General features: G+C 40.5%; 1 protein-coding gene across 3 annotated transcripts in view; it reads left to right on the top strand.

Annotated features, from left to right (window-relative positions):
- Window positions 1–24,806, top strand: part of USP47 (ubiquitin specific peptidase 47) — a 102,464-nt gene that overhangs the window by 2,379 nt on the left and 75,279 nt on the right. Inside the window, exon 1 of one of the 3 annotated variants that reach the window (XM_054971153.1) lies at window positions 22,895–22,950. The exons of the other annotated variants lie outside the window; for them this stretch is intronic. Coding sequence (XP_054827128.1) covers window positions 22,930–22,950 — 21 coding nt within the window. The 5' untranslated portion in view covers window positions 22,895–22,929. Of the gene's footprint in view, window positions 1–22,894; window positions 22,951–24,806 lie in introns of those variants that run through there. 3 annotated transcript variants of the gene reach the window in all.

Raw genomic sequence — 24,806 nt, 5'->3', positions numbered from 1 at the left:
TGGTCATTACATTTTGTTGAAAGAACATAATGTGGTTTTTAATTATTTGTTGGCAATACAATTGTATTATATTAATTTTGATATTCTGTTTATAACTATATAGTTTATAACTGTGGACCTAAGCACAGACTGGAATATACTGAAAGATGAATACTGCAGTTCATCCTCATGTTCATGTTTAAAATTTATTCTCTTTTGTCTATAATAGAAAAAGGAAATGATGCCATTGCTTGTTTAATAATGAAAACAAAGGTGAGCAAGATAAGGAGTGGGATGCCTTTGAAAATCCTTTAAGCTTCTTTTTTTTAATAGATTTTATTGGATGAGGTGATATAAAATAGTTGGTTAATACATACATCTTATCCAAATTAAACCTTTCTAAATATATGACCCCTCCCCCTCCCCTCCCCCTATTCTCTGTTGACTTCCAGCAACACTCGAACCCCTCCGTTTATTCATAGAGATTATTACACTATAATGCAATTATATTATATTAACCATGGTAAAGATGTATTGTCGAAGGCTTTCACGGCCAGACAATGATGGTTGTTGTGGGTTTTCCGGGCTGTATTGCCGTGGTCTTGGCATTGTAGTTCCTGACGTTTCGCCAGCAGCTGTGGCTGGCATCTTCAGAGGTGTAGCACCAAAAGACAAAGATCTCTCAGTGTCACAGTGTGGAAAAGATGTTGGCAGGTCATTTGTATCTACTCAGGAGGGGTGCAGTTGAGCTGAGTCATCCTGTAAGAGTTTCCCAGGGTGTGGAATGCTAATGGCGGGAGGCTTCACTGTATCCTGAGGAGGTTCTTTTGCATATGGATTGGTGCTTGATGTGCTAATCTTCTCTGCAGGGCTATTGTTGAGTATAGAGTCGAAGGCTTTCACGGCCGGAGAACGATGGTTGTTGTGGGTTTTCCGGGCTGTATTGCCGTGGTCTTAGCATTGTAGTTCCTGACGTTTCGCCAGCAGCTGTGGCTGGCATCTTCAGAGGTGTAGCACCAAAAGACAGAGATCTCTCAGTGTCACAGCTGCTGGCGAAACGTCAGGAACTACAATGCCAAGACCACGGCAATACAGCCCGGAAAACCCACGACAACCATATAGTGTTTTGTTAGCCTGGTGATTTTCAGAACTGGAAACCATGCTCTGTTCATTCTTAAGGTTTCTTCTTTCCTGTTGAAGTTTTGCTTATGCTTGTGAATTTCAATGGCTTCCCTGTGCCATTTTTCAACCTGAAAAATCAGCAGTGGCTGAACATAGCCTACCTCAAACAGGGCACAGTATCTTATTCCAGGACACCAAAATACTGGACAACACTTCCAACTACTTTGTCAGACTGCACAGGGAAGCCATTGAAATTCACAAGCATAAGCAAAACTTCAACAGGAAAGAAGAAACCTTAAGAATGAACAGAGCATGGTTTCCAGTTCTGAAAAACACCAGGCTAACAAAACACTCTATACTCGACAATAGCCCTGCAGAGAAGATTAGCACATCAAGTACCAATCCATATGCAAAAGAACCTCCTCAGGATACAGTGAAGCCTCCCGCCATTAGCATTCCACACCCTTGGAAACTCTTACAGGATGACTCAGCTCAACCCTACCCCTCCTGAGTAGATACAAATGACCTGCCAACATCTTTTCCACACTGTGACACTGAGAGATCTCTGTCTTTTGGTGCTACACCTCTGAAGATGCCAGCCACAGCTGCTGGCGAAATGTCAGGAACTACAATGCCAAGACCACGGCAATACAGCCTGGAAAACCCACAACAACCATGGTAAAGATCTTAATATATATTCCCTTCGTTAAAGTCTTATTTAATAAAGTTTAAAATCCATCCAAAGACCACAGTTGTCCTTTAACATCGCATTTCTTTTCCAAATATTTCTTAAACTTCTTCCAGTCTTCCAAGAAAGTTTCTGGGTCTTGCTCTTTCAGATTTCTAGTTAATTTGTCCATTTTGGCCATGTACAACAGCTTCCTTGTCCATTCTTCAGTATTCGGTACTTCTTCTTTTTTCCAATATTGAGCATATAAAATTCTTGCTGCTACTATCATATAATATAACAATGTCTTATCATTTCTATTGACTTCTTCTAAATGTAAAGATAGTAATAACATTTCTGGATTTTTAGCAACATATTGTAATATCAAAGACATTTCAGCACATATTCTAGAGCAGAAGTCTCTAGCCTTTTGGCAAGTCCACCACATATGAAATAGAGAACCTTCATGCTCCTTACATTTCCAACATTTATTCAATAACTTTTTGTTAGCTATGGCTAATTTTTTCAGTGTTAAGTACCATCTATACAGCATTTTATAACCGTTCTCTTTAATACTGGTACAAGTTGATATTTTTAAGGTATTTTTCCATAATTGTTCCCATGCTTCCGTCGCTATTTCCTTATTACAATTTATGGCCCACTTTACCATTTGCACCTTGACTGTTTCCTCTTCTGTAAACCACTTCAATAACAACTTATACATTTTAGATATTGCTTTACTATTATCCTCCAATAATAGCTCCTCTAGTTCTGAATTTTTAATTCTAAAACCATTCTTTCTGTGTTCTGAATCAAATAAATCTTTAATTTGTCTATATTGTAACCAACCATATTTAAATGGCAACTCCACGTTTCGCTTAAGTTTCAACCCATCATTGTCTAATACTGTTAATTCTTTGAGGGTAAGCCATTCCTTTCCGTGATATTCCATATTTGGGTTAGTTACTTCAGCTGGAACAATCCAAAGTGGTTTCTTTAGTTCTATAAATTCTTGTACTTGAGCCAAGTTGACAATAGATTCCTTCTAAGGTAGTGGTGCTGAAACATTGCATCCATTTTGTACTTTTCATACCACATGTATGCATGCCATCCAAATAATTTATTATATCCTTCCAACGTTAATAACTTGTGATTGGTCAAAGACACCCATTCTTTTAGCCACACCAAACATATCACTTCATGATAAAGTTTTAGATCAGGTAACTGCATTCCTCCTCTTTCCTTAGCGTCACACAGAACTTCCATCTTAACTCTTGGTTTCTTTCCTGCCCATACAAATTCTGATATTTTCCTCTGCCATTTTTCAAATTGTTTCTTATCTTTCACAACTGGAATTGTTTGCATTAAAAACATCATTCTGGGCAGTAAATTCATTTTGATTGTGGCAATTCGGCCTAACCACGACAAATTTAATTCTATTTTATCATGTCTCTTTCAATTTGAACCCAGAGCTTTTCGTAATTATTCTTAAACAAGTCTATATTCTTAGCTGTCAGCTCTATCCCCAAATATTTAGTCCTGTGTACCACTTCGCAGTTTGTTAATTTGTTTAGTTCTTGTTGTTTCTTCTTAGTCATATTTTTGGTTATTATTTTTGACTTCTTTTTATTTATGTAAAATCCCGCCAAGTCTCCAAACTCCTTTATTTTGTCCAGCAGTCTTGGCAGGGTTTGTAGAGGGTCTTCCACTATAAACATCACATCGTTTGCAAATGCTCTCAATTTGTAAGAGAATCCTTTTATTTTTATTCCTTTTATACTATCATCTTCTCTAATCCTCCTCAATAATACTTCTAAAACCATCACAAACAAAAGCGGCGATAGTGGACATCCTTGTCTGGTTCCTTTCCTTATTTCCAACTTCTCTGTCAGGTCGTCATTGACACATATTGTTGCCCTTTGTAAGTTATAAATTGTTTTCACTGCTTGTATAAATTCATTACCTAGATCCATCTTCTCCATAGTTGCAAACATAAAGTCCCAGTTCAAATTGTCAAAGGCCTTCTCTGCGTCCGCAAAGAATAGGCCAACTTCCTTATCAGGTCGCTTGTCGTAATATTCAATAGCATTTATCACTACTCTCAAATTGTCTTTTAATTGCCTGTTTGGTAAGAATCCGGCCTGATCTTCATCTATAAAGTCCATTAACCATATTTTGAGCCTATCCGCCAGTATTCTTTCCATTATTTTGTAATCATTGTTTATGAGCGATATGGGTCTGTAATTTTTCAACTCTGTCAAAATCTTGACTTTCTTTTGGGATCAGTGCTAGCTTCATTCCATGTATCTGGGAGACCTTTTCCTTGAAGCATATCGTTCATTACATTTTTTAAAATCGGTACTAGGTCCTCCTTCATTACTTTGTAAAATTTAGCTGTGATCCCATCAGGTCCTGGTGCTTTCCCAATCTTGTCTGCTTCAGTAGCCTGAATGACTTTTTCTTCTGTTATTGGAGCATTCAGTCTCTGTTTCATCTTTTCTGGTAACTTTGGTAAATGGGCATTCTTTAAATACCCATCTATCTCTTGTACATTCACAGATTTCTTTTGAAATAATTTAGCGTAGTATTTAAAGAACGCACGCTTAATTGATTGATGATCTTTCAATTCTTTACCATCCTCCATTATTGTATTAATAATTTTCATTTCCTTCCTTTTTTTCAGTTGCCAGGCTAGATACTTTCCTGGTTTATTTGCTCCTTCAAATGACTTCTGCTTTAATGTCTTTAACTTCCATTCTAGCTCTTTATTACTAATGGCTGTTATTTGGTCCTGCAGTATTTTGATTTCCTGTATAATCGACTTTTTCCCTGGTCTTTTCTTCAATTGTTGTTCTTTTTTATATATTTTTCTTGCCATTTCTCCTGCTTTCTTTTCTTATCCTTACTATTAAGTAAAGTTAAGTTTCCTCTCATTACAGCCTTATAGGTATCCCATACCATCTGTCGTGAAACTTGATTGTTATTATTTGTTTAAAAAAATTGCTTAGTTTCTTCTTTCAAATACTTCAAATTTTCCTGGTTTTGTAATAAATCCTCTTTTATTCTCCATCTAAATTTTCTTTGACCCATTGTCTATTTCCATAACATTGGATTGTGGTCTGCACTCACCTTCGATAAAATTTCCACTTTTTTAGTCAGTAAAGTCAAATCTTTTGTTGCCCAAATCATGTCAATACGTGAAAATGATAAGTGCCTTGCGGAGTAGTATGTAAATTCAGTACTTTTCGGATTTTCTTTTCTCCATACGTCTTCCAAATGTTCTTGTTGAACTAATTCAAAAAAAGTTTTTGGTAACTTCCCTGATTTTTTAATGGTTGCTTTTGATTTTTTGTCTAATTACAAGTCCACCACACCATTAAAATCTCCAACCAATATCATCTGATCAAATACATCCTGATCTAATTTATTCAATAAGTCTTTGAAAAATTGGTCTTTTGCTCCATTTGGTGCATAGAGAGCTACCAATATTTTTTTTCGCATTTATATTTATTTCCACGGCCACATCTTCCATCTTGATCCTGAAAAATTAATTTTGGTTCTACAGCCTCATTTACATAGATCACTACTCCTTTCTTCTTTTGTTTAGACGCTGATATATATTCTTTCCCCAATTGTTTGTTTTTTAAATATTTTATGTCTTTATCTTTAATATGTGTCTCTTGTAGACATACTATATTACAATTTTGCTTCTTTAGCCAATGAAAAATTGTCTTTCTCTTTTGAGGTGAGTTTAGTCCATTCACATTCCACGATATTAATTTGTACTCCATATTTTACATTTTTAATAATCCAGGAAAGTCCTCTGCATTTTCCTGTAAATTTTTTTCCATTTGCTCCTTTGTTTTGATGATAATTCTCAAAGCTTTGTAATAAAAGCTTAGACCTTCTGGGACTTCCCATCTATATCTAATGTCTTTGTCTCTTAGTTTCTGAGTCAATTCCCTGTATTTTTTCTGTTCTTGGAGAATCCGTTTTGGGACTTCTTTCATGATCTTAATTCTACTCCCCTCCTTTATTAAGGGTTTTTCAAATTGCCTCTTAAGTATCTCTTCCTTCATTCTCTTTGTCACTAATTGCACAATAATATCTCTTGGTAGCTTTCTCTGTTGTGCAAAAGTCGAGTTGATTCTGTACGCCAAGTCCATATTTGCTGTTATTTCATCTTCCTCTTTCCCTAGAAATTCTGCCAATATCTTTGTCATCTGCTCTTGTGTGGTTTGAGTCTCAGATTCCTGAATGCCACGAAAACTTAACTGCTTTTCCGTCGCCTTACACTCCATCATTGCTACTGTTGTCTGCATCACTTGATTTTCATGTTTCATTTCTGCTTTTATATCATTTGTCTTTTGTTCTAGCTGTTCCACTTTTTTAGTTGTCACTTGCAAATCTTCCTTTACTCCCTCTATCTTTTTTGCCAATGCAGCTGCATTGGCTTGAATAACATCTCTCATCACTTTAAAAGCTTTTGCAGGCATTTCTTGCATCTTCTGTAACAACTCTTTGTGATTCTCTGCCACTTTTTTTTCCAGTCCTTTGATCGCTGCGTCCACCGAGATTTGCCATTCCTTATCTGCTCCTTTTTTCCCTGGCCATCATGGGGCTCAGTTTTGAGCCTCCCCACGTGTCTGCCCTTTTCCTCAAATCCGTGTTGAATCGTTTAAACCTTGCCTTTTCTTAAAAAAAGAAAAAAAAGTCTTTTTAAAGTCCAAAATGTTGGGCGTTTTTTCTCTATGGTACCATTACAGCGTCTCTATGGTTTCTGGCTTAACTTCATACCTTACTTAAGATGGCGCACTTCCTGTTCCTGTTGCCTTCGTTGCCTCCCAGTAGTATGTTTGTTTTGGTTCCTTTTTCCGTCAATCCTCTTCCCTTTCACTTTACTGTCCTTGCTAGGAATCCAATTGTCTGCTCTGCTGTTAACTTCCTGTCTCGCGATGTTTCTCCAGTCCCCCCTCCACTTTCTCACGCTGGTTATCTCAATTCTAACCGCAGTAAGTATAAACAATATTTCTTTTCAGATTTTTAGTCCATATTTACTTCCCCAGCATCTTCAGTTTTACTCTGCTTCTATTACTAAACGTCTCTTCTTTTATATTCTGTCCATTACTTTATTTTCCCTTGGTCTTTTTACTGCTGTTCCATTTTTAAAAGTCCGATAATGATCTTTACCTTTGCCAATTCTGCGGGTTGTCTGTGTTGTTTCCTTTGCTTAATCTTTGGTAAAAGCTGTTGATGAAGCTTGGTTCTGATGATCTTATGCCAATTTAATGACTCCTGAGGCACTGCAGAGATAGAAGCCCGCCCTTCTCTGAGGGGACCTCAAGGTGATGGTGGGAGTCCTTAATTCAGAACCCCCTCCCTCACCGAGATCTTACCTTCTCGGGGGTGCGTAGCGTTCAAGCCCAACTTCTCCCTGAAGTTGGGGTGGAAACGGGCGTTGAGGCGCCTCGCTTTCCAAGAAAAACAGTGTCTCAGACAGCCCAAGTCTTAGGCTGCTTCAGACCGCCATAAACCCAAACCGGAAAATCCTTTAAGCTTCTGAACTCCTATCAGGTGTACATAAGTTACAGAGCAATCCTAAAAAGAGTTACTCCAATCTAAGCCCATTGATTTCAGTGGGCTTAGACTGGAATAACTCTTTTTAGGATTGCACTGTTAAAGTAGCATTTTCTTTGCCAAACTAGTTATTGCTCTGTACTGATGTAAAATTTCATCCTATCTTTCTCTGGTGTTGTTATGAATATTTTCATAGGAAAAATTTCTTGATTTAAGAGCCATATGTGCCTCAAAATACTACAAATAAAAGTTTATTTTTCCTGAATAAATCCACTTTCTTAATGAAATGATTAATCTTTTTCCGCCTATAAAGTGGCTCCCATGTGTAAGTTCTGTAATATTGCAGAAACATTCTCAACAGTAGCATATTGTCACAAGAACCAACCCTGTCTAGAACCTTGAATTTTAGGATGTACTTTGAAATGTTTAAATATAATTAATGTACCAAATTGAACGTGAAGCAGGAGAACTGTGGGTTAACTTACAACCAGAGATGATATCAAGGAAGAATGTGCAGACTATTCCTCTAGCCAAAAGAAAGCAAAAGCCTCAATGAATGACTGATAAAACTCTTAAAATTGCTATAGATAGACAAGAAGTAAAAGGTGATACAAATAGAATCAGAATTCTAAATGCAGCTTCTGAGCAACTTGTACTTTAAGACACAGAGGACTATTATAATAACCAGTGCAAAGAAAGAGAAGAGAACAACAAAAAAATGAAATCAGTTCAATAAGAATCCAAGGAATCAAAGGGAAATTCAAACTGCAGCTAGGGAGGCTGAAAAATCAACTTGGAAATATATTATCTAAACAGGACAAAATAAAAGATGGAACCAAGATGAAATTTTGCAATTTTAGAAGGTGAAGTGGAAGCCGCACTCAAAGCAATTGGGCGGCGAAACAAATCACCAGGGCAGATGGATTGTCAATAGATATATTGTCAATAGAGATATTTCAGACTACAAATGCTGTGTCCATTAAAATCTTAAGAATATGCCAACCAACATGGAAAACAACACAATGGCCTAACGGCTGGAAACACTGGATCAACATTCCAATTAATTAATTTTCCCTACAAACAAAATGTGGCTCAAAATTTTACAACAGAGGCTCTTACCATATATGAAATGAGAAATGCCAGATGTTCAAGCTGGGTTCAGAAAAGGAAGGCACTAGAGATCCTATTGCAAATTTACATTGGTTACTCAAGCATATTAGAAAAAGAAAATCAGTTTGTATTTTATATAGGTGTGTGCGCTTCGAGTTCCCGGTTCAGAAAAAAACCCCCACACTGGGTCTGATTCATAAAGATTTGGTATTTCTGAATCGGGGCCAGTATGATGGCCCTGATTCGGAAATACTGAATCAAAGCTTTCCGAAGCAATTTGGGTCACTTTGGGAAGCTTAGGGGCCTTTTTATAGGGCTCCCTCCCACCAACACCCCACTTACCTGGGACATCCTGGCGGTGGTGGCAGCGTGGGCGGCAGAGGCGTCGGCTGTGGCCTTCCTTGCCGCCCTGCTGACCACTGCAGTGGTGGAGGCACCTGCTCTGGCCTTCGGGAAAGGTAAGTGGGGTTGGGGTTGGGGGAAGGGGGGCTCATAGGGAGGTGGGATTCCAATAACCCAAACACTTCAGGTTTTGGGTTATTCCGAATCTTCTTCCTGCTTTAGGTAAACCCGAAGCGGGAAAACCGAATATTTCCCTGGTGCACACCCCTAATTTTATACATAACAACAAAATGTTTGATTGTGTGGATCATAAAAAGCCTGTGGTTGGTTTTAAAAGTATTGAATGTGGCACAACATCTGATTGTGTTGATGTGAAAGCTGTACTGCTGGACAAGAGGCTACTGTTAGAATATGGAGAAGCAGAATAGTTTCTATTTGGCAAAGGTATCAGACAATGATGTGTGATATTTCCATCTGTTCAGTCTATATGCAGAACATTTACAGAACATATACAGAAAGATGGATTAGATTTAGTGAAGTGAAAGTGGAAGGAAGATTAACAATTTGACATATACAGGTGAATCCACATTACTGACAGAAAATCGTGAATACTCGAAACAACTAGTGATGAAGGTTAAAGAAGAAAGTAAAAGAGCCGAATTGCAGCTGAACATGAAAAAAACCAAAATAGCGGCTACTGAGGAATTATACCATTCTAAGGTTGGCAGTGAAGAAACTGAAATTGTTCAAGATTTTCTATTCCTTGGCTCAATCATCAACCAAAAGGGAGAATGCCACTAAGAAATCAGAAGGAGATTGAGACTTGGAAGGGTAGCCAAGAAGAAACTCGAAAGGATCCTTAAGTGTAAGGAAGTGTCACTGGAAACCAAGTTAAAGATCATTCATACTTTGGTATTCCCTCTTACTATGTATGGATGTGAATGCTGGACAATGAAGAAAGCTGATAGGGAAAAAATGGATTAGTTTGAAATGTGGTGTTGGGGGAGAATTTTAAGGATACTGTAGATGGCCAATGAGTGGGCCCTAGATCAAATAAAGCCTGAATTCTCCCTAGAAGCTAAAATGACAAAACTAAGGCTATTGTACTTTGGTTACATCATGAGAAAAAAAGACTCGCTGGAAAAGACAGTAATATTAGGAAAGTGTAGGGCAATAGGAAAAGAGGAAGACCCAAAATGCGATGGAGTGACTCAAGAAAAGAAGCTGTAGCCTTCAGTTTGGGCAAGGCTGTTAATGAAAGGACATGAGTACCTTCAGAATCTTAATGATAGGATGCTTTGGAGTTCCTTAATTGGTAGGGTCACCATGAGTTGGAAGTGACTTGATGGTCCATAACACACACAGGAGAAAATTGTTACTTTCACTTTTAGCACCTCTTTTCATTGTAACTGTTCACAAGTAGTATTGGATCATGCTGTTTCAGATTTATGAGCACAAGTGTCTGGCTTTTTATTCCCTACTCCAAGAGTCAAACTACCAAGCAAGGCTTGGATAAGTTGACCAGCTGACAGTGGAATCCTAAATAGAATTACACTCAACTCAATGTGCTTAGAAGGGCATAACTATCTTTAGGAATGCACTGCCTTCCCCATTCACAGTGCTTTCTGTACGTTAGGAAGTCACACTTTTCCAATAGAAGGTCCAGTTCAGCAGGATGTTTAAAATTAAATACTTCCCTATCTAAAATGTCCATAAATTCATAACAGCAGTAGCTAATCTTGTAACTAACCTGCTGTAAGCTCACTGTCTTTTTGCGTTTCCCTCTCCTGGTAAAAAAAAAGAAGAAAGTATATAGCTGATATGCAATACTATTCTGAGCCAATAGAGGAGCAAATGCACCCCCACAGTTTGTACTGCTTCTTACTATTTGCTCAGGCAAGAACCTGCAGTTTCTAAAGCTAGCCAGCAAGTCCACGGGACTCCTTTCCCTCTCCTTCAGACTTGAAAAGCAGTATTTGCAGATGCAGTATTGTTTTTCACTGCCACTACTCTTTGCTAGTGAATGAGTTGGTGCACTTTCTCCACAGCTCTCCCTGCATGTGCAGCAGATTTTTTTTCTCACAATGGATCTTGTATACCTGAGTGGAAGATGATCCCTCCTCTTTTTTAGAAAGCCAAACAAGATGCAACATTTTGTCCTCCTTTCCAGTGAAATATGGTAAGAGGCTGACGGATCATAGCATGTAGAAAAAAGATCCTATTCCTCCATTGTGCCATTTTGGAACTCTGTATTGCCCTTCCTGACTTGATATGTGGTTGGAACAGATCTGTTTTTGAGGACATTGATGTGCTACTGTCCTGTATATTTTGGACTTTTATATGAAGTTTTTGTCTGTGTCTTGGGAATTTGCATAAAGACCAAGTACATGCTGCCCTTGAGTCTGTTATTTCCTAAAAGTGCAGAGCACAAATTTGGAGTGGCCTAGATCTGCTTCTTAGGTAGTCCTTATTACTGGATTGGTGATATCAGGGGTACCCAACATGATACCCATGGGAATTGTGGCACCTTTCCTGGTGCCTGTTAAGTATTTTTAGAAAGTAGTTGAGGTCAGGTGGGGCTTTTTTACAGCAGGATTTTTTACTGGCCATTGGAGATCTGATTGGCTGAACAGATTAAGAAAAACAGTTTTTGACAGCTGTCACCACAGCACAAGGATCTTCAATGTGTGACTGAAGGGACACTGAGTGTATGTAAGAAAACATTTTGAAACAATATGGTCTTTTTAAAAGGTATCCTGTAAAACAAAGCTTCTGCCTGAAATGTTGAAGTGCTACTATTAGAGTTATATATAACTTCACTTTCTGTCATTTTGTGGTTGCCTCCATCTCCTGTGGCAGCCATTTTATGGTTGCGCCACCACACCATGTAAGAATTCTAAACGTACCCTCTGGCTCAGACAAGTTGGGGACCCTTGACTTATAGAAAATCATATTCCTGTTTTGGGACTTCTCAATAATACAAACAACCAAAAAAGCCTGCCTCAAACTACTACACTTACAGTGCCATCCTAATAACATTAATAATATTTTATTTATATACTGCCTTTCAGGACAATTTAATACTCGCTCAGAGAAGTTTACAAAGTATGTCATCATTATCCCAACAAACACACCCTGTGAGGTGAGTGGGGCTGAGAGAGCTCCTAGAAGCTGTGACTCACCCAAGGTAACCCTGCTGGCTTCAAGTGGAGGAGTGGGGAATCAAACCCGGTTCTCCAGATTAGAGTTCCACGTTCTTAATCACTACACAAAACTGGCTCCAAAGTGGAGCTACTTCAATGGACTTTGAAGGCTGTAACTCCACTTAGAATTAAACTGCAGAAAGAGAAGCAAAAGTCAGTTTGGAAATAACTACATCAAACCAAGAGTCTATTGCTTCTGTTTATGCTTCTCAAAATGCCTCAAACACACTTTGGAGCAATACATCTAAGGTTGTGATTCAATTCTTGTGATTCTCTTTTGTGCAGTGTTTTTTAGTATCTTTCAGAGTTTAAAACCTCAGTTCTGTGTTGGTGTTTAAATATAGACACAGATGTTGAAAATCCTCAATAATAGTCTCTGAAATTTTGTAACACATCTTGATTCTCATTGCAAGATTCTACTATTATTACTATTATGTCAGCTGCTGTGAATATTCTGCTCCAGTAGATTAAATTGTGTAAAGTGTAAGGTTTATCAGGACAAATACTATTAAGTCCAATGCAGAAAAATAGAGGTGATGTATTGGCACCTACTAGTGAATATGTGAACCATGCCAACAAAAGCTGAATTGAATATAGAAGCATTCTGTACATGATTCAGTTGGGGTAACTTCTTGCACGTAGGTAATTCTAGACCTTCAAGATGGTTTAAATTACTGAAATCTTTCAGTAGGATTCTTTAACCCATCTTTTTTTTACTGTAACATTGATAATGTTCTGCTTTTGTGTATTGCTCTCTATTGCTTGTCAGGAAATCATTTTGTTTATAGATCAGGTTTTAAAAGGAAGGTTTGTATTTTTTAATATTAAAGTAAGTCATGCTGAACTGCACCTCGTTTGCATTGACAGTGTTTATTCATAAAATATATACTGATGAATAGACAGTCTTTAAATTCATGTTGACTGAACTCTAAAAAAAGAGTTGAAATAAAACTTCATTTAAATTAGCCTCTTTCCTTGGTCATCGATTTAAATAAAAATTCATTTGCTTAGATCTGTCTAAATAATTGTGCATGTTAATATGCTATTTTTTTTTAAAAGCTGAATTCTAAGGTGCTGTTACAGTGCTGTCTTTATAATGGCATTACCTTAGGATTACAACTGTGCTCTCTCAGTGGAGAGCCTATAGAAGAAATGAAGAACTGAGAGCATAGAAACAGCAGTGGAGCCCATAGTAACACTGTTGATATCTATCAGTCATGTAATGTTATGCTAAAAGGCACCACATGCAGGACTGGGCAATTTACAGGAGCCCACTGAGATGTATGCATAAATATTTCTGTCTGTTGCCCAACGACAGTGGGAGACACGAGTGTCACTAGGCATGGATTTGACGCCGAGTTAGTATCTAACATTGCAGCTGAACTTCCACCTGGTTTGCCTCCCGCTCTTTCTCACTTCAAGAGAAAGGACATCTTAATATAGGTGATTCCGATCAGGTAGTCAAGGAGGCAGGACTTAGGTATCTTATATACTAATAGTGACCCTTATCCGAGGATACTTAAATCCAGAGACTGGAGCCATGAACAGACAAGACAGATCTTCCTACACACTTGAAAAATGCCTCAGGTTTGCAGAAAAATCTGAAATCTAAAAAGCCCCCCAAAACACTGGGGGTTTAAAAAACCTGAAAATGATTATAGGAGCTTCTGTGGCTTTAACCAGATGCCCTCAGTGACTGTTACTAGGCAACCATAACAGTATTCCAGACTTCGTTTCTGTCCGCGGTGGAGGGGCAGAGCCCTTTCCAGGGCTGTTTTGGTCTTTGAGGGAGGACTCATTGAGACAAGGCTCAGAAACAACAATCGGGTAACTTGCTATCATGCAACTTGCATGACTCTTCCAGGCCTGACTGCTTGTTCCTCCTCAACAACAGCCCCCCCTTAAAGCCAGTTCAGTGTAATGGTTAGAGTTTCAGAGTAGGATATGGGATTCCCAGGTTTGAATCATCACTCTGCTGAGGAAGCTCACTGGGTGACTTTGATCCAGTCACATACTCTGAGACTAACCTACCTCTCAGGGTCGTTAAAAGAATAATATGGATGCAAGAAGCATGATGTAAGCTACTCTGGATCCCCACTGTGCAGAAACGCAGTATTTAAATTAAGTAAATTAGATGATGGGGGACAGATAAAAGGTAAGTTTTTCTAATGGTTTTGAAAGAGAGAAGGGCTTTGCGGAAGATGAGCATATGAGGGCTGCCAGGAGGAGGGAAAGAGAAATAGAGTGGAGAAGGGGATACAGGGAAAAGTGAAGTACCCCCCACAAGTCCTTTCAGATTCCCTGCCATGCAGCTAGGTCTGGCTCAGCCGGTACCATGCAGCTAGGCCATAGGGGAGACACTGTCTGGGATGGAAGGAGAAAAAGGTGAAAATAGGGACAAAGGCAGGTGGGAAGGAGAAAAGGAAGCAGGAAAGGGGAGAGGCTCTGGAGGGCAGGGAAGAGAAAGAGGACATTGTGCGGAAGGGGAACATGAGATGCCTCCCACAAGTCTTGTTAATTTCCTCTTTCTGATGGTGGTCATCGCCCGCTCTTCAGTTCATTTCCTGTGTAGAATTGGCGTACAGGCTTGTTCAGAACCTCTCTCCACCAAAACTCCCTTTCAGCGTTTTTGCTTCCTGTACCACCTTCTTTTCCCTCTGCCTTTTGCTCTGCTAATCCTTCCACTCTCCTCTCGAGCTGTTAAGAAGAATCTTCCCGTTGCTTCCTGCTCTGGCTGAGGAAATAGCCAGAAAGTAAGACGCCTCAGATGACTCTCCTCTGCTGAAAAATGAGATCCAAGGCAACCCCAAAATGGAACAGACAGGCCCGGGTAGGAAACAAAGGCTGGGGAAATGGAGCATAGAGCAGGAGAGAGAGCCCCTCAGTGTCCCAGGTAGGGAACATGGGCTGATGAAACGGAGCAGAGAGTGCAATGGCTGTCTGTCAGCACAGCAGGCTGCCTTTCTGGTGGAGTCTCGGAGAGAGAGGGGACCCTTTGTATATTTGAGTTAGGGCTCTCTGCCTGATAATAGAGGTTAGACAGCTGGTGTGTGGTGATTGCTCCTTACTACTTGGGAGGCCCCCAGACCTGTGAAGGGAGGTTTATGGTGGGTGGCAGTGTGTAAGCTTCTCTCCATAGGAGCATAAAAGAATGAGCCAGGCTTGACGTTCACTTAGAAAGATGACATCATACCATAAATAAATATGTAAACAAACCAATTTTACAAGTTTTTTTAAATGGCACTTTCCCCCATCAAAGAATGGAAGACTTTTTGTTTTGTTTATAACAAAACATAGAGCTTGTTTATAACAAAACAAGTCAGTGTGGAGTAGTGGAGATACTGGAAAGTTTCCATGATACTGGAAAGTACTGCATTTGTTATGGATCAGCCAATCCCTGATATATAAAGACTCCACCCACTTTTTGAAAAGCGCAGTTGCCAGGGAAGTACTGGTGGTTACTATGGTGTCCATGGGCTCCAAGTTGGGGAACCTTGGGCCAAATGTAGGATATGAGGCATTGGCCCAGTTCTCCCTCTGAGGCGGAGGACATCTTGGGTGATTCCCACCATCCAATCAGGGAGGCAGGAACTAACTTTCTTCCTCTTCCTGTCTAGCCTGTGGGACCACCCTCTCTTCAGTTCTGTTCCTGCCTCCAGGGAGAGCAGTTCTGCAGCAGACTAGTTCTGCTGCCTTTTTTCTCTCTATCTCTTGTTTATCTTTCTTCTTCCTCAAATCATTCTTTACCTTACTCCTTACTTACTTCATTACCTTACTCTACTCCCATTTCCTCTTCTTTTGCTCCTCTTGCCAAAGAAAGAAAAGAAGAGGAAGAGATGGTCTCTAGAGAGTCATCGGACTCTGAGGAAAGCTTCATGGAGAAGAATTTGGGCTGTTCCCACGGAGAGCCATCCTTCCGGTGGCGGGAACAGGCCCAGCCAGCACCAGCATGCCTCTGAGGCTGTATGGGTTCCCTGGCAAGGAGAATATGGGCTGTTCCCATGGAGTGCCGTCCTACCGATGGCGGGAACAGGCCCAGCCGGCACCAACATGCCTCTGAGGCTGTATGTGTTCCCCGGCAAGGAAATGGCCTTGGAAGAGATGCAGGCCTCTCAACAGCCCCATCTTCCACAGAGGGAGCTTGTTAAAACAGCGTGCCTCAGCCAGCCAGCTGAGAACAGCGCCACCTGGCGGAGCTCAATTTTGGCGGGAAACAACACAACGCACTTGCCAATCTCCTGGCAGGAGAAACATGGCTGAAACATAATTCAGACACCCAAAGCTCCAGCCGACAAGCCCAGGAGGGCCACGTAAGTGTTCCCCCGAGCATGTTATACCTCCAGAATTCCTGTCAGCAATTAGACTGACTGTGAGGGAGGAAATCCTGTTACTTTACCAGTCAGAAGCACCCTGGCCCTATAAAGATTCCAGGAATCTCCTCAGCCCTGGCTCCATGTGAATGTGCCCATGCCAATCTCCTGCCTGGAGATTTTACAGCAGGCCTTTCCCCTTTGGATTTAGCCCTGCTTTTACAACAGGATCTAGCCCTGCCTTTCCCTGTCAGATGGGTAATGTATAAAGGGCGCAATTTTGCCGGTGTCTTTGAACCTTTTAACTCTTAAGACTAACCAGGAGAGAGGAAATAGTGGTGTGGTGTCTACCTCCTCCTCCCTCCATGAGTAAGGCTGTAGCTCTGTGGAAGAGCTTCTGCTTTGTATGCAAAAGATCCAGGTTTGTTCCCCTTAACTCCAGTTTAAAAGATTAGGTAGATGAGGAGGGGAAAAAAAAAAAAAAACCTCTTTCTGAGACCCTGGTGACCTGCTGCCAGTCTGAGGAGAGAACACTGACCGATGGTCTGAGTCAGAATAAGGCAGTTTGTAACGTTTATAATTCAGGGATCCCCACGGAGCAGGGGAATCACCCTCAGATGGAGTTTGTAATGACAGGGAGAAGGATGAATTCCTTCAGATGTGGAAAAGGAAGAAATATCCCTACCAGAACAGTCAGTCCAGCTGTCAGAATCTGAGGTCTACCAGTATTTACACCTAAGACATTCTCAGCCTTAGAGCTGTAAAAATTAGCCTTGGGGGAGTAGGACCCTTAGACTGGGAATACTAAATCCAGCCCAGGGAAACGAGTCACTTCCTCGTGAAGGTTCCTCAGGAAAGGTCCTCCCATTTCCATAATATTTGTGGAGAAGGTTCAAGGCTGAGTGTTCTACACCATAAGCCAATTAATAATCCCCAAACTTGGTCTCCCCCCCCCCCAAAAAAAACCCCTGTACTTACTACCTTTTTTGCTATGAGTTGTTGCAGGTACCTGCGATGAAACCTCCAGTGGCTACTCTTCAGTCATCTGGGCTCTGGTCAGAAGATGGGTAAGGATCAGTCAGAGACCACTTAGACAAGAAGAGAGAGGCCATGCTAACAAGAGCTCACGAGTCCGTGACCATGGCTATTAAGGCTACAGCTATTGTCTCTATTGCCTCAAGAGTGTCAGGAGTATGGATCTGGAAACTGATCCAACTCCTCCTGTACAACAATAGCTGCCCCCATTGAAGGGGCAAACAGAAATGTAAGGGCCAATACCTTCAAGACAGACATCATCCTGGATACATTTACCTTTTTCTTCTAGGATTATGGTCTTGACAGCAGTGACAAGCTGGCACGCTTGAGTAAGAGCATGGCCAGCAGATTCACACTCTAAAATTATCATCCTGGCTTACCTCTTTCAGAGAGACAAGCTATTTGGGGGTGCCATGGGAAAGATCTAGATTGAGACCTAGGACAGAAGAATGTGTTGCCAAAAACACTCAAACAGTCTGAGAGGAGATCCATCGGACCTCAGCCTTTTATTCATAACACACACTACTAAGGTCCAGACAAGATTCCAAATGGCCATCCTGAGGTTAATCTAGGCAACCCTTTAATAAGGGTGTGTGTGTCTTTTTAAGACCACACTTGTAGTATAACGGTTAAATACCTGAACAGTGATGCAGTACTCTGCAGGTTTACTTCTCACTGCTGCCATGAACTTGCCACATGGTCTTGGATAAACCAGTCCTCTCAGTCCCAGCTCTCCAGCTGTATTGTGGGGATAATGCTTACCTTTTCCCAAGATCAAACAGCCAGTTCTCTACACGGGGAAAGAGATCAACCTTAATACCCAGATCTCTAAGACAGAACTTGCTAGCTGTCCCATGAGAGGCCAACTACTCTTTACCATCAAGCTTAGGTTGACAAGCAGGCAGGCCTTACACATAGTCTCACAAGGCTATTCCATACAATTTGAAAGCTGCCCTCCAGAAAGGGGTCTACTCAATCTTCTTCTCAGTCCCTAAAAAGAATAGGGACTGGAGGGTGTTATTAGACCTCAAGTTTTTTGAACAAGTTTATCAAATTATATCACTTCTGAATGGAGACTCTGTGCTCAGTCGCAGTGACTAAATCAATCAGAAGAACACATGACATCTACAGATCTCACAGAGACATACCTCCATGTACCAATTCTGACAGCCCATCAAAATTATCTAAGATTTTATGTTTTTAAAATAAATAAATAAATAAATAAATAAATAAATAAATTAACAACACTCAATTCACCATTCAGTTCCTACAAGCTTGAACACCTGGGTTAGATCACAGTCACCAAAATGGTTTTTTCTATCCCTCTCCAAAGAAAAGGTCAGGAAGACCAAACTGCTGACTGAGACTGTCATCAGAGTGCAAAATCACTTCTCACAACACTACTGAAACTGATGGGTTTGCTAGTTGCTACCTACAATGCAATACCTTTGGGGTCTATAGGCAAGACCACTTCAGACCTTACTTAGATCTGATTAACAACAGATCATGGAGAAGACAGATCTTCCCATTCAGATACCACTTCAGATCAAAACCCATCTGAGCTAAGGTCACCAACCCAATACAAAGCAAAAGATTCATGATCCTTCAAGAACAACAAATATTTACAGGTGTAAGAATCAGGTTAGGCATGTCTTCCTATCAATGACGTAGAAAGGGGAGCAATTTGTCTGGCCCTTTTCCAGTTCAGAGCTCTGTATGGACAAGGTTGCAGACAAAACATATAAACAAGCAGGGGGGATTCAAGACCTTGAAGTGACACAGGTGGCAGCAAGGATACTTACCTGGGAGGATGGTCACCTAGCTTCAATCAGAACTGTACACATCAAAGGCATATCCAATGCCCAGGCAGACTGGCTGAGGGGACAACGGGTATAGTCCCTTAAGAAACATCTCATAACATTGCACTTCACAACACCTAATGAACCTGTGTGCGCCCCAACACAGCCATCAACTACTGGGGTACATGACAAGATTTGTTCTACTCACAAGCAGATGCCCTGACATTGCAGTGGCCATTAGGCCTCCTCTATGTATTACTACCCTTACCAGTAACAGACCATGCCTTTCCACCCTCCAACAGATGGTGATATTTCCACCTCTCATCCTACTGACCTATCCGGTCAAGTTACAGCAGGGGCCGAATTGGCTCTCTCATTTAGACTTATTCTGCTTAACCGTGTGGAAATAGAAAGGAACACCTTTCTAAGATGGGAATATTTCTGAGAGGTGGCCGACATTCTCCTAGCATTCAGAAAACAGTTTATGCTCAGAATTTACAACTCTTATTGGGAAGCCCTCACTCAGTAGACATTTTACACAGCCCTGACCAAGCATCCATTTGAACCAGTCAAGGATGTTCCCCTAAGAAGGCTGAGAATGAAGACTATCTTCCTTATTATGTTCGCGTCTGCCAGAAGATTTAGTCAGACCTGAACTCTGTATCTTTCCCAATAGTAAGGTGATGCCTCGTACTGTCTTCCAAAACCGTATTCCAAACTGCATAGTTTGCAAGAGATAAGGCTACCATATTTATACCTGTACCCTAAATAGACTAGGGAGGGGCTCTGACACAACCTAGATGTCAGAAGGAGGATTAAGGCCTCTGCTCCGAATATTGCAATTTAGAAAGTCAGTCTTACTGTTCTTAAATATATCTCATCTCAGTTTAGGGAAGAAAATGTCTTCAGCAGCAGCAGGTGCCAATAGCAAAACATACACTATCGAAACTCCTAAAAACTCTTTTTGCAGAGGTTCCTTGTGGGATACCAGCTCACTCTTTGAGGGATGCTACTACCAGTGCAGCGTTACACGGGAACACTTTTGTAGAAGGCTGCAAGTTTGTCAGTCTTGACCTTATTAAGATGCTACAAATCGAATCTATATGATTCAGCGGACAGCGACTGTAGTGGAAAAGTACTGCAGTGCGTGATCATGGACGAAGACCACATCCCACCCAGAAACTGGAAACTGCTTTGGGAGCACCCAAGATGTCCTCCGCCTCAGAGGGAGAACGGACCTTTGGACACTTACCGTGAAGGGTCCTTCTCCTCTGAGGAAAGGAGGACATCTTGCCCTCCCCGGGTCTCCGTCCTCCTCTACCCTGCTGCCTCATTCTTATACCTCCTCCGGGTTATGCTTTATTTACAGTACATGTTAATGCAACAGGTGTTTTTTCTCTCAGTATTAACAGTTGCTGAATGATAAATTCAATGTTACTGCTTTGTGGAGTCACCTGAACTGAAGAGAGGGTGGTCCCACAGGCTAGACAGGAAGAGGAAGAAAGTTAGTTCCTGCCTCCCTGATTGGATGGTGGGAATCACCCAAGATGTCCTCCTTTCCTCAGAGGAGAAGGACCCTTCACGGTAAGTGTCCAAAGGTCCGTTCTCAATTCAGCAACCCATGAAAGAACTGAAAAATGACAACCCAGCCAGTATACAATGCAGTTGGCTCCTAGATCTGGGCCAGACTTGTCCAGGGTTGTTCTTAATCAAGCTAAACCGAAGCTGAGACTACAGCTGTGAATACTTTTTGTTTCAATTTCCTCAAGCATACAGAGGAGAAGTGCCTCATTTTTTATCATCAGGTGAAGGTAGTGGTGGTGGTAGAAGCATTTGCATAAGATTTGTTAGATGCCTTTGAAGTAGTCCTGAGTCAGATTTTGCTCAACCTGAAACAGAACTCATTAGCAGATAGAGAGCAACAGTGAAGCTGAAGGTGACACGATTACCTCAGCAAAAAAAAGTTGAACTCTTGTCAATATAAGATTGATAGAGGCACAGCTCTGTGTATATTCTAAAAATAATATGATCAGTTGTAGTTTTCATTTCCCCCCTTAAATGTAAATGAGGGAAGTATATGCTATATTAAAATACATTTTACAGCTGTTCCAGTAAAATAATTTCCACAAAGTTTTGAATGTGTTTGAATATAACATTTCAAACTATACCATGTGCTTAATTTAATTTCCCCCAATGAAGTATTTTAGTTCAAATGTGATATTGGGGAAAACTTGATACATTTATACTGCACATGAAATTGCCAGATTATATTTTTGTTCTGTTTACCAAATCTGACATCTTTTGTATGTATGAGGGAGAATGTGTGTTGGGGTGTTAAACTGAGTCAGACAAATTGGTAAATCAGATCATAGTATTTAGAGCATTGTAAGGTTTTCGGGAAAATGTCCTAATTCAGATTTTCTCAGAAGACCCACATTCCTAGAGTTGATTGAAGAGAGGGTTGTAATTTAATTGTAGAACATCTGTTTGTGTACAGAAGGTCAAGGTTCAATACACTGCATTATAACAGGATCAGGTATTGGGTGACATGGGAGACGCTAACCAAGACCCTGTAGAATTGCTACCAGTCAGAGAAGACAATGCTGAACTTTCGTATATCAAGGTGGCTTCCTGGTTTGACAGGTAATTAGGTAGGAGAGATTTATAAAGCTTTTTAAAGAGGTATCTCGGTAGTCAGGATTGTAAAATATTTTGTAGGCTAACTTAATAGGGTAAGGAGGTGAAGGTAGATCACACTGTCTGGTAGTGGGAGCTAAGGCTGAAGGCAGAGGAAGAAACAGCAGCAGCAGCGCCTGTTCCTCTGCACTAAGCTTTAAGTTCTGGAGGACAGCAAGATTGAAGTATTTTCCATGCAGAGCTGTAGTTTTGAAATCTCCATCTCAGCGTATTATGTCATGTGCAATCCTCAGCCATTCTGCTGGGCTGGAGATGAAAAGGAAAGTAATAATACCTGATTTTGTGCTGTACAGCCAGTTAGGACTTGAGATAAAGGGTGAGGGATAAAGGGCAGGGTGAGATCTTACACTGAAGAAAACATTCTGTACTGCAAAAAAGCCATCTTCACTTCGATTTTTTAAAAAAGAACCATTGGGGTATGTGTGCAGGGAGAAAAGCCTCAGAAAACCAGGAAAAGACCATTTCTGCATCAGCTTTTCACTGTACAGAATGCAAAAAAGTTTGAGAAGCAGTTTGGAGACTGAATCAGAGTATTTTGACTGTGCATGCCAAACTCAGCGGAGGTATTGAAGCAGTATGGTGCCAGAACTGATGTAAAAGTCCCATGTGGAAAAGGCCTTGGTTTAAGTAGTGGAGTCTAATGCTTGAAATAACAGTGAATATACTCATTGACTAAATTTAAAGAAATTGAAACAGAGAACCTAAAGATTGCTTTGAGAAATCTCAAAACTTAGCTTCTGAGGATTCTACATGTTACAACACTTTTAGAAAATATCTCTTCTTTTTCTGTATCTGTAGAAAGAAGGAAGAATTCCATTCTATTGCATACATCTCTATGAGTTCAGTAATGTTCTATATTATGGTCATTCAAGAATCTCAGCCAACCAGTATGGAAACTAGGATTTTATATTCCTTCAAATATATGTTATAAGTATACACTCAGCATTTTAAAGGGAAGTTTATCAGGTCCTGGCTCCATATGATGAAATGGAATCATTCTGTACTTTAAGAGTATACAATTTTTCCTGTTTTGTTTTTATATATCTTAGGATATGCTTTGGAGGTGCAGACAAAGCATCTTTGATGAAATGAAGAAGAAATTTTCACAGGTAGATAGCTGAAGCAAGTACTTAAAAATTGTAGCCCAACTTCGGTAACAGCATGAGGCTGTAATACTTAACCTGAGCATGAATAAGAAAAGTACTTTAAGCATGTGTTTGGGGTTTTAATTCTTAACATAGCTCTAACAATTGAAGCTTTGAGATTTTGTGTTTGTTTTTTTAAAAATAAGTTGGGTTGCTCTTACCCAACCTGTATACACAAGAACTAGAAGCAAGGTTTTGATAGTTCCCAAATAGTTTACTGAAAACTTTCAGTAAACTGATGTTCAAAGTAACAAGTTAGTAGTCAGGAATATGTTTGTGCTGCCTGTGCTTTGCACTTAAGAAAATATACTCTTTTTGATGTTCATAGTGCCAGGTAAAAGTTTGTGTATTGTTTGGTAGTGTACACTTATGCTTCTTTCTTGTGGCTGCATGATTTCCTACAAATGATTATGGTCTAAAAAGCTTGGCTATCAAACATTTTCTACAAAACAATCTGAATTGTCTTACTGGATGTATGGACTCTTGACTAGAAAATAGTAACATACTATGGGCTAGAGTGATACCTTGCAAGCAGTGTCTTATGCTATATTGGCTTTAAAGCTTTTGGTGTGCTAGTCAAATATTATTAGTTGACTATTTACTACTTGATGGGGATGGCCTCTCCCTTTTAATGCATTAGCATTCCCATCTGAAAGCAAAACTCAGGACTTGGTGTTTATGGTTTTCCAGCCCTGCAGGAGTTTGGACATGTGTGAACAGCCTTCCTTTAGGTATACACACTGGTTGCTCTGCCCAACCATAATTAAAGTTGAATTTTACATTTTATAACTGATATTTGTTCATGCTTTTAAATTGTATTTTAAATCTAGTAATTGCACACTGTGTTTTGTTTGTTAGCAGGCTCTGGAGAGCCTGCTAAGGATTGGTGCTATCCTTTAATATCTAAGATAACACCTGAGAGAAACTATTTGCAGCTCAAGCTCTGCTCACAACCTGAGTTGAATCCTGGTGGAAGCCAGGCTCAAGTAGCCGGCTCAAGGTTGACTCAGCCTTCCATCCTTCTGAGGTCAGTAAAATGAGTACCCAGTTTCCTGGGGGTAAAGTGTAGATGACTGGGGAAGGTAATGGCAAATCACCCCATAAAAAGTCTGTCAGAAAACGTTGCGATGTGACATCCCCCCATGGGTCAGTAATGACTCGGTGCCTGCACCTTTTTTACCTATTCACATAAAACTGTTACCTATAAAAAGTAATTGATTACATTAATTGACAATTGGTTACATGGGAGAAGACACCCGGGGGGAGGGAGGGGGAAGGGGGGGTGTTCTGTAGCCATGGGCACTCTCATCGCTGCAAACCCTGATAGGCAGTTCTGACAGCCAATCCTTTGTACACTGGGCCAACGTCAACTGGTGGCTCTAATTGTATTGAGTGGGAGTTTCCTGGGGGCCTTGGATTGGAGAGGGTATAACTCCAAGATCCCTATTGCAATCTTGACCAAACTTGGGTGCTGGCTGGTGGAGAGCCTGCTAAACACTTCCTGTGAATATGGGCTCTAAGTGCAACAAGGGCCGTTCCAATGCCCACGAACTGCGAACCGGTTTGGTAACGGGAAATGTTCGTTACGGTTCGTTTGTTCGGGTTCGGCAGTGGCACCAAACCATGAACCACAGGTTCGTTATTTTTTTTTGGTTCGTGCCCATGTCTAGTCAAGACTACTCCCAAGAAAAGGTAAGGAACAGTTGGTATGGAGAAACAGGAAAGGTGTTTCTCCCCGGAATCTCCTCCTTAAGATTTTCACAGGGGCACCCACTTGTTTGCAATATTACTAATAGTAAATACATAAATCCTTAAATTAC

Source organism: Eublepharis macularius, chromosome 2 (genome assembly GCF_028583425.1).
Source record: "Eublepharis macularius isolate TG4126 chromosome 2, MPM_Emac_v1.0, whole genome shotgun sequence".
In the NCBI taxonomy this organism is placed as follows: domain Eukaryota; kingdom Metazoa; phylum Chordata; class Lepidosauria; order Squamata; family Eublepharidae; genus Eublepharis; species Eublepharis macularius.
This window is presented reverse-complemented; position numbering and strand designations above follow the sequence as displayed.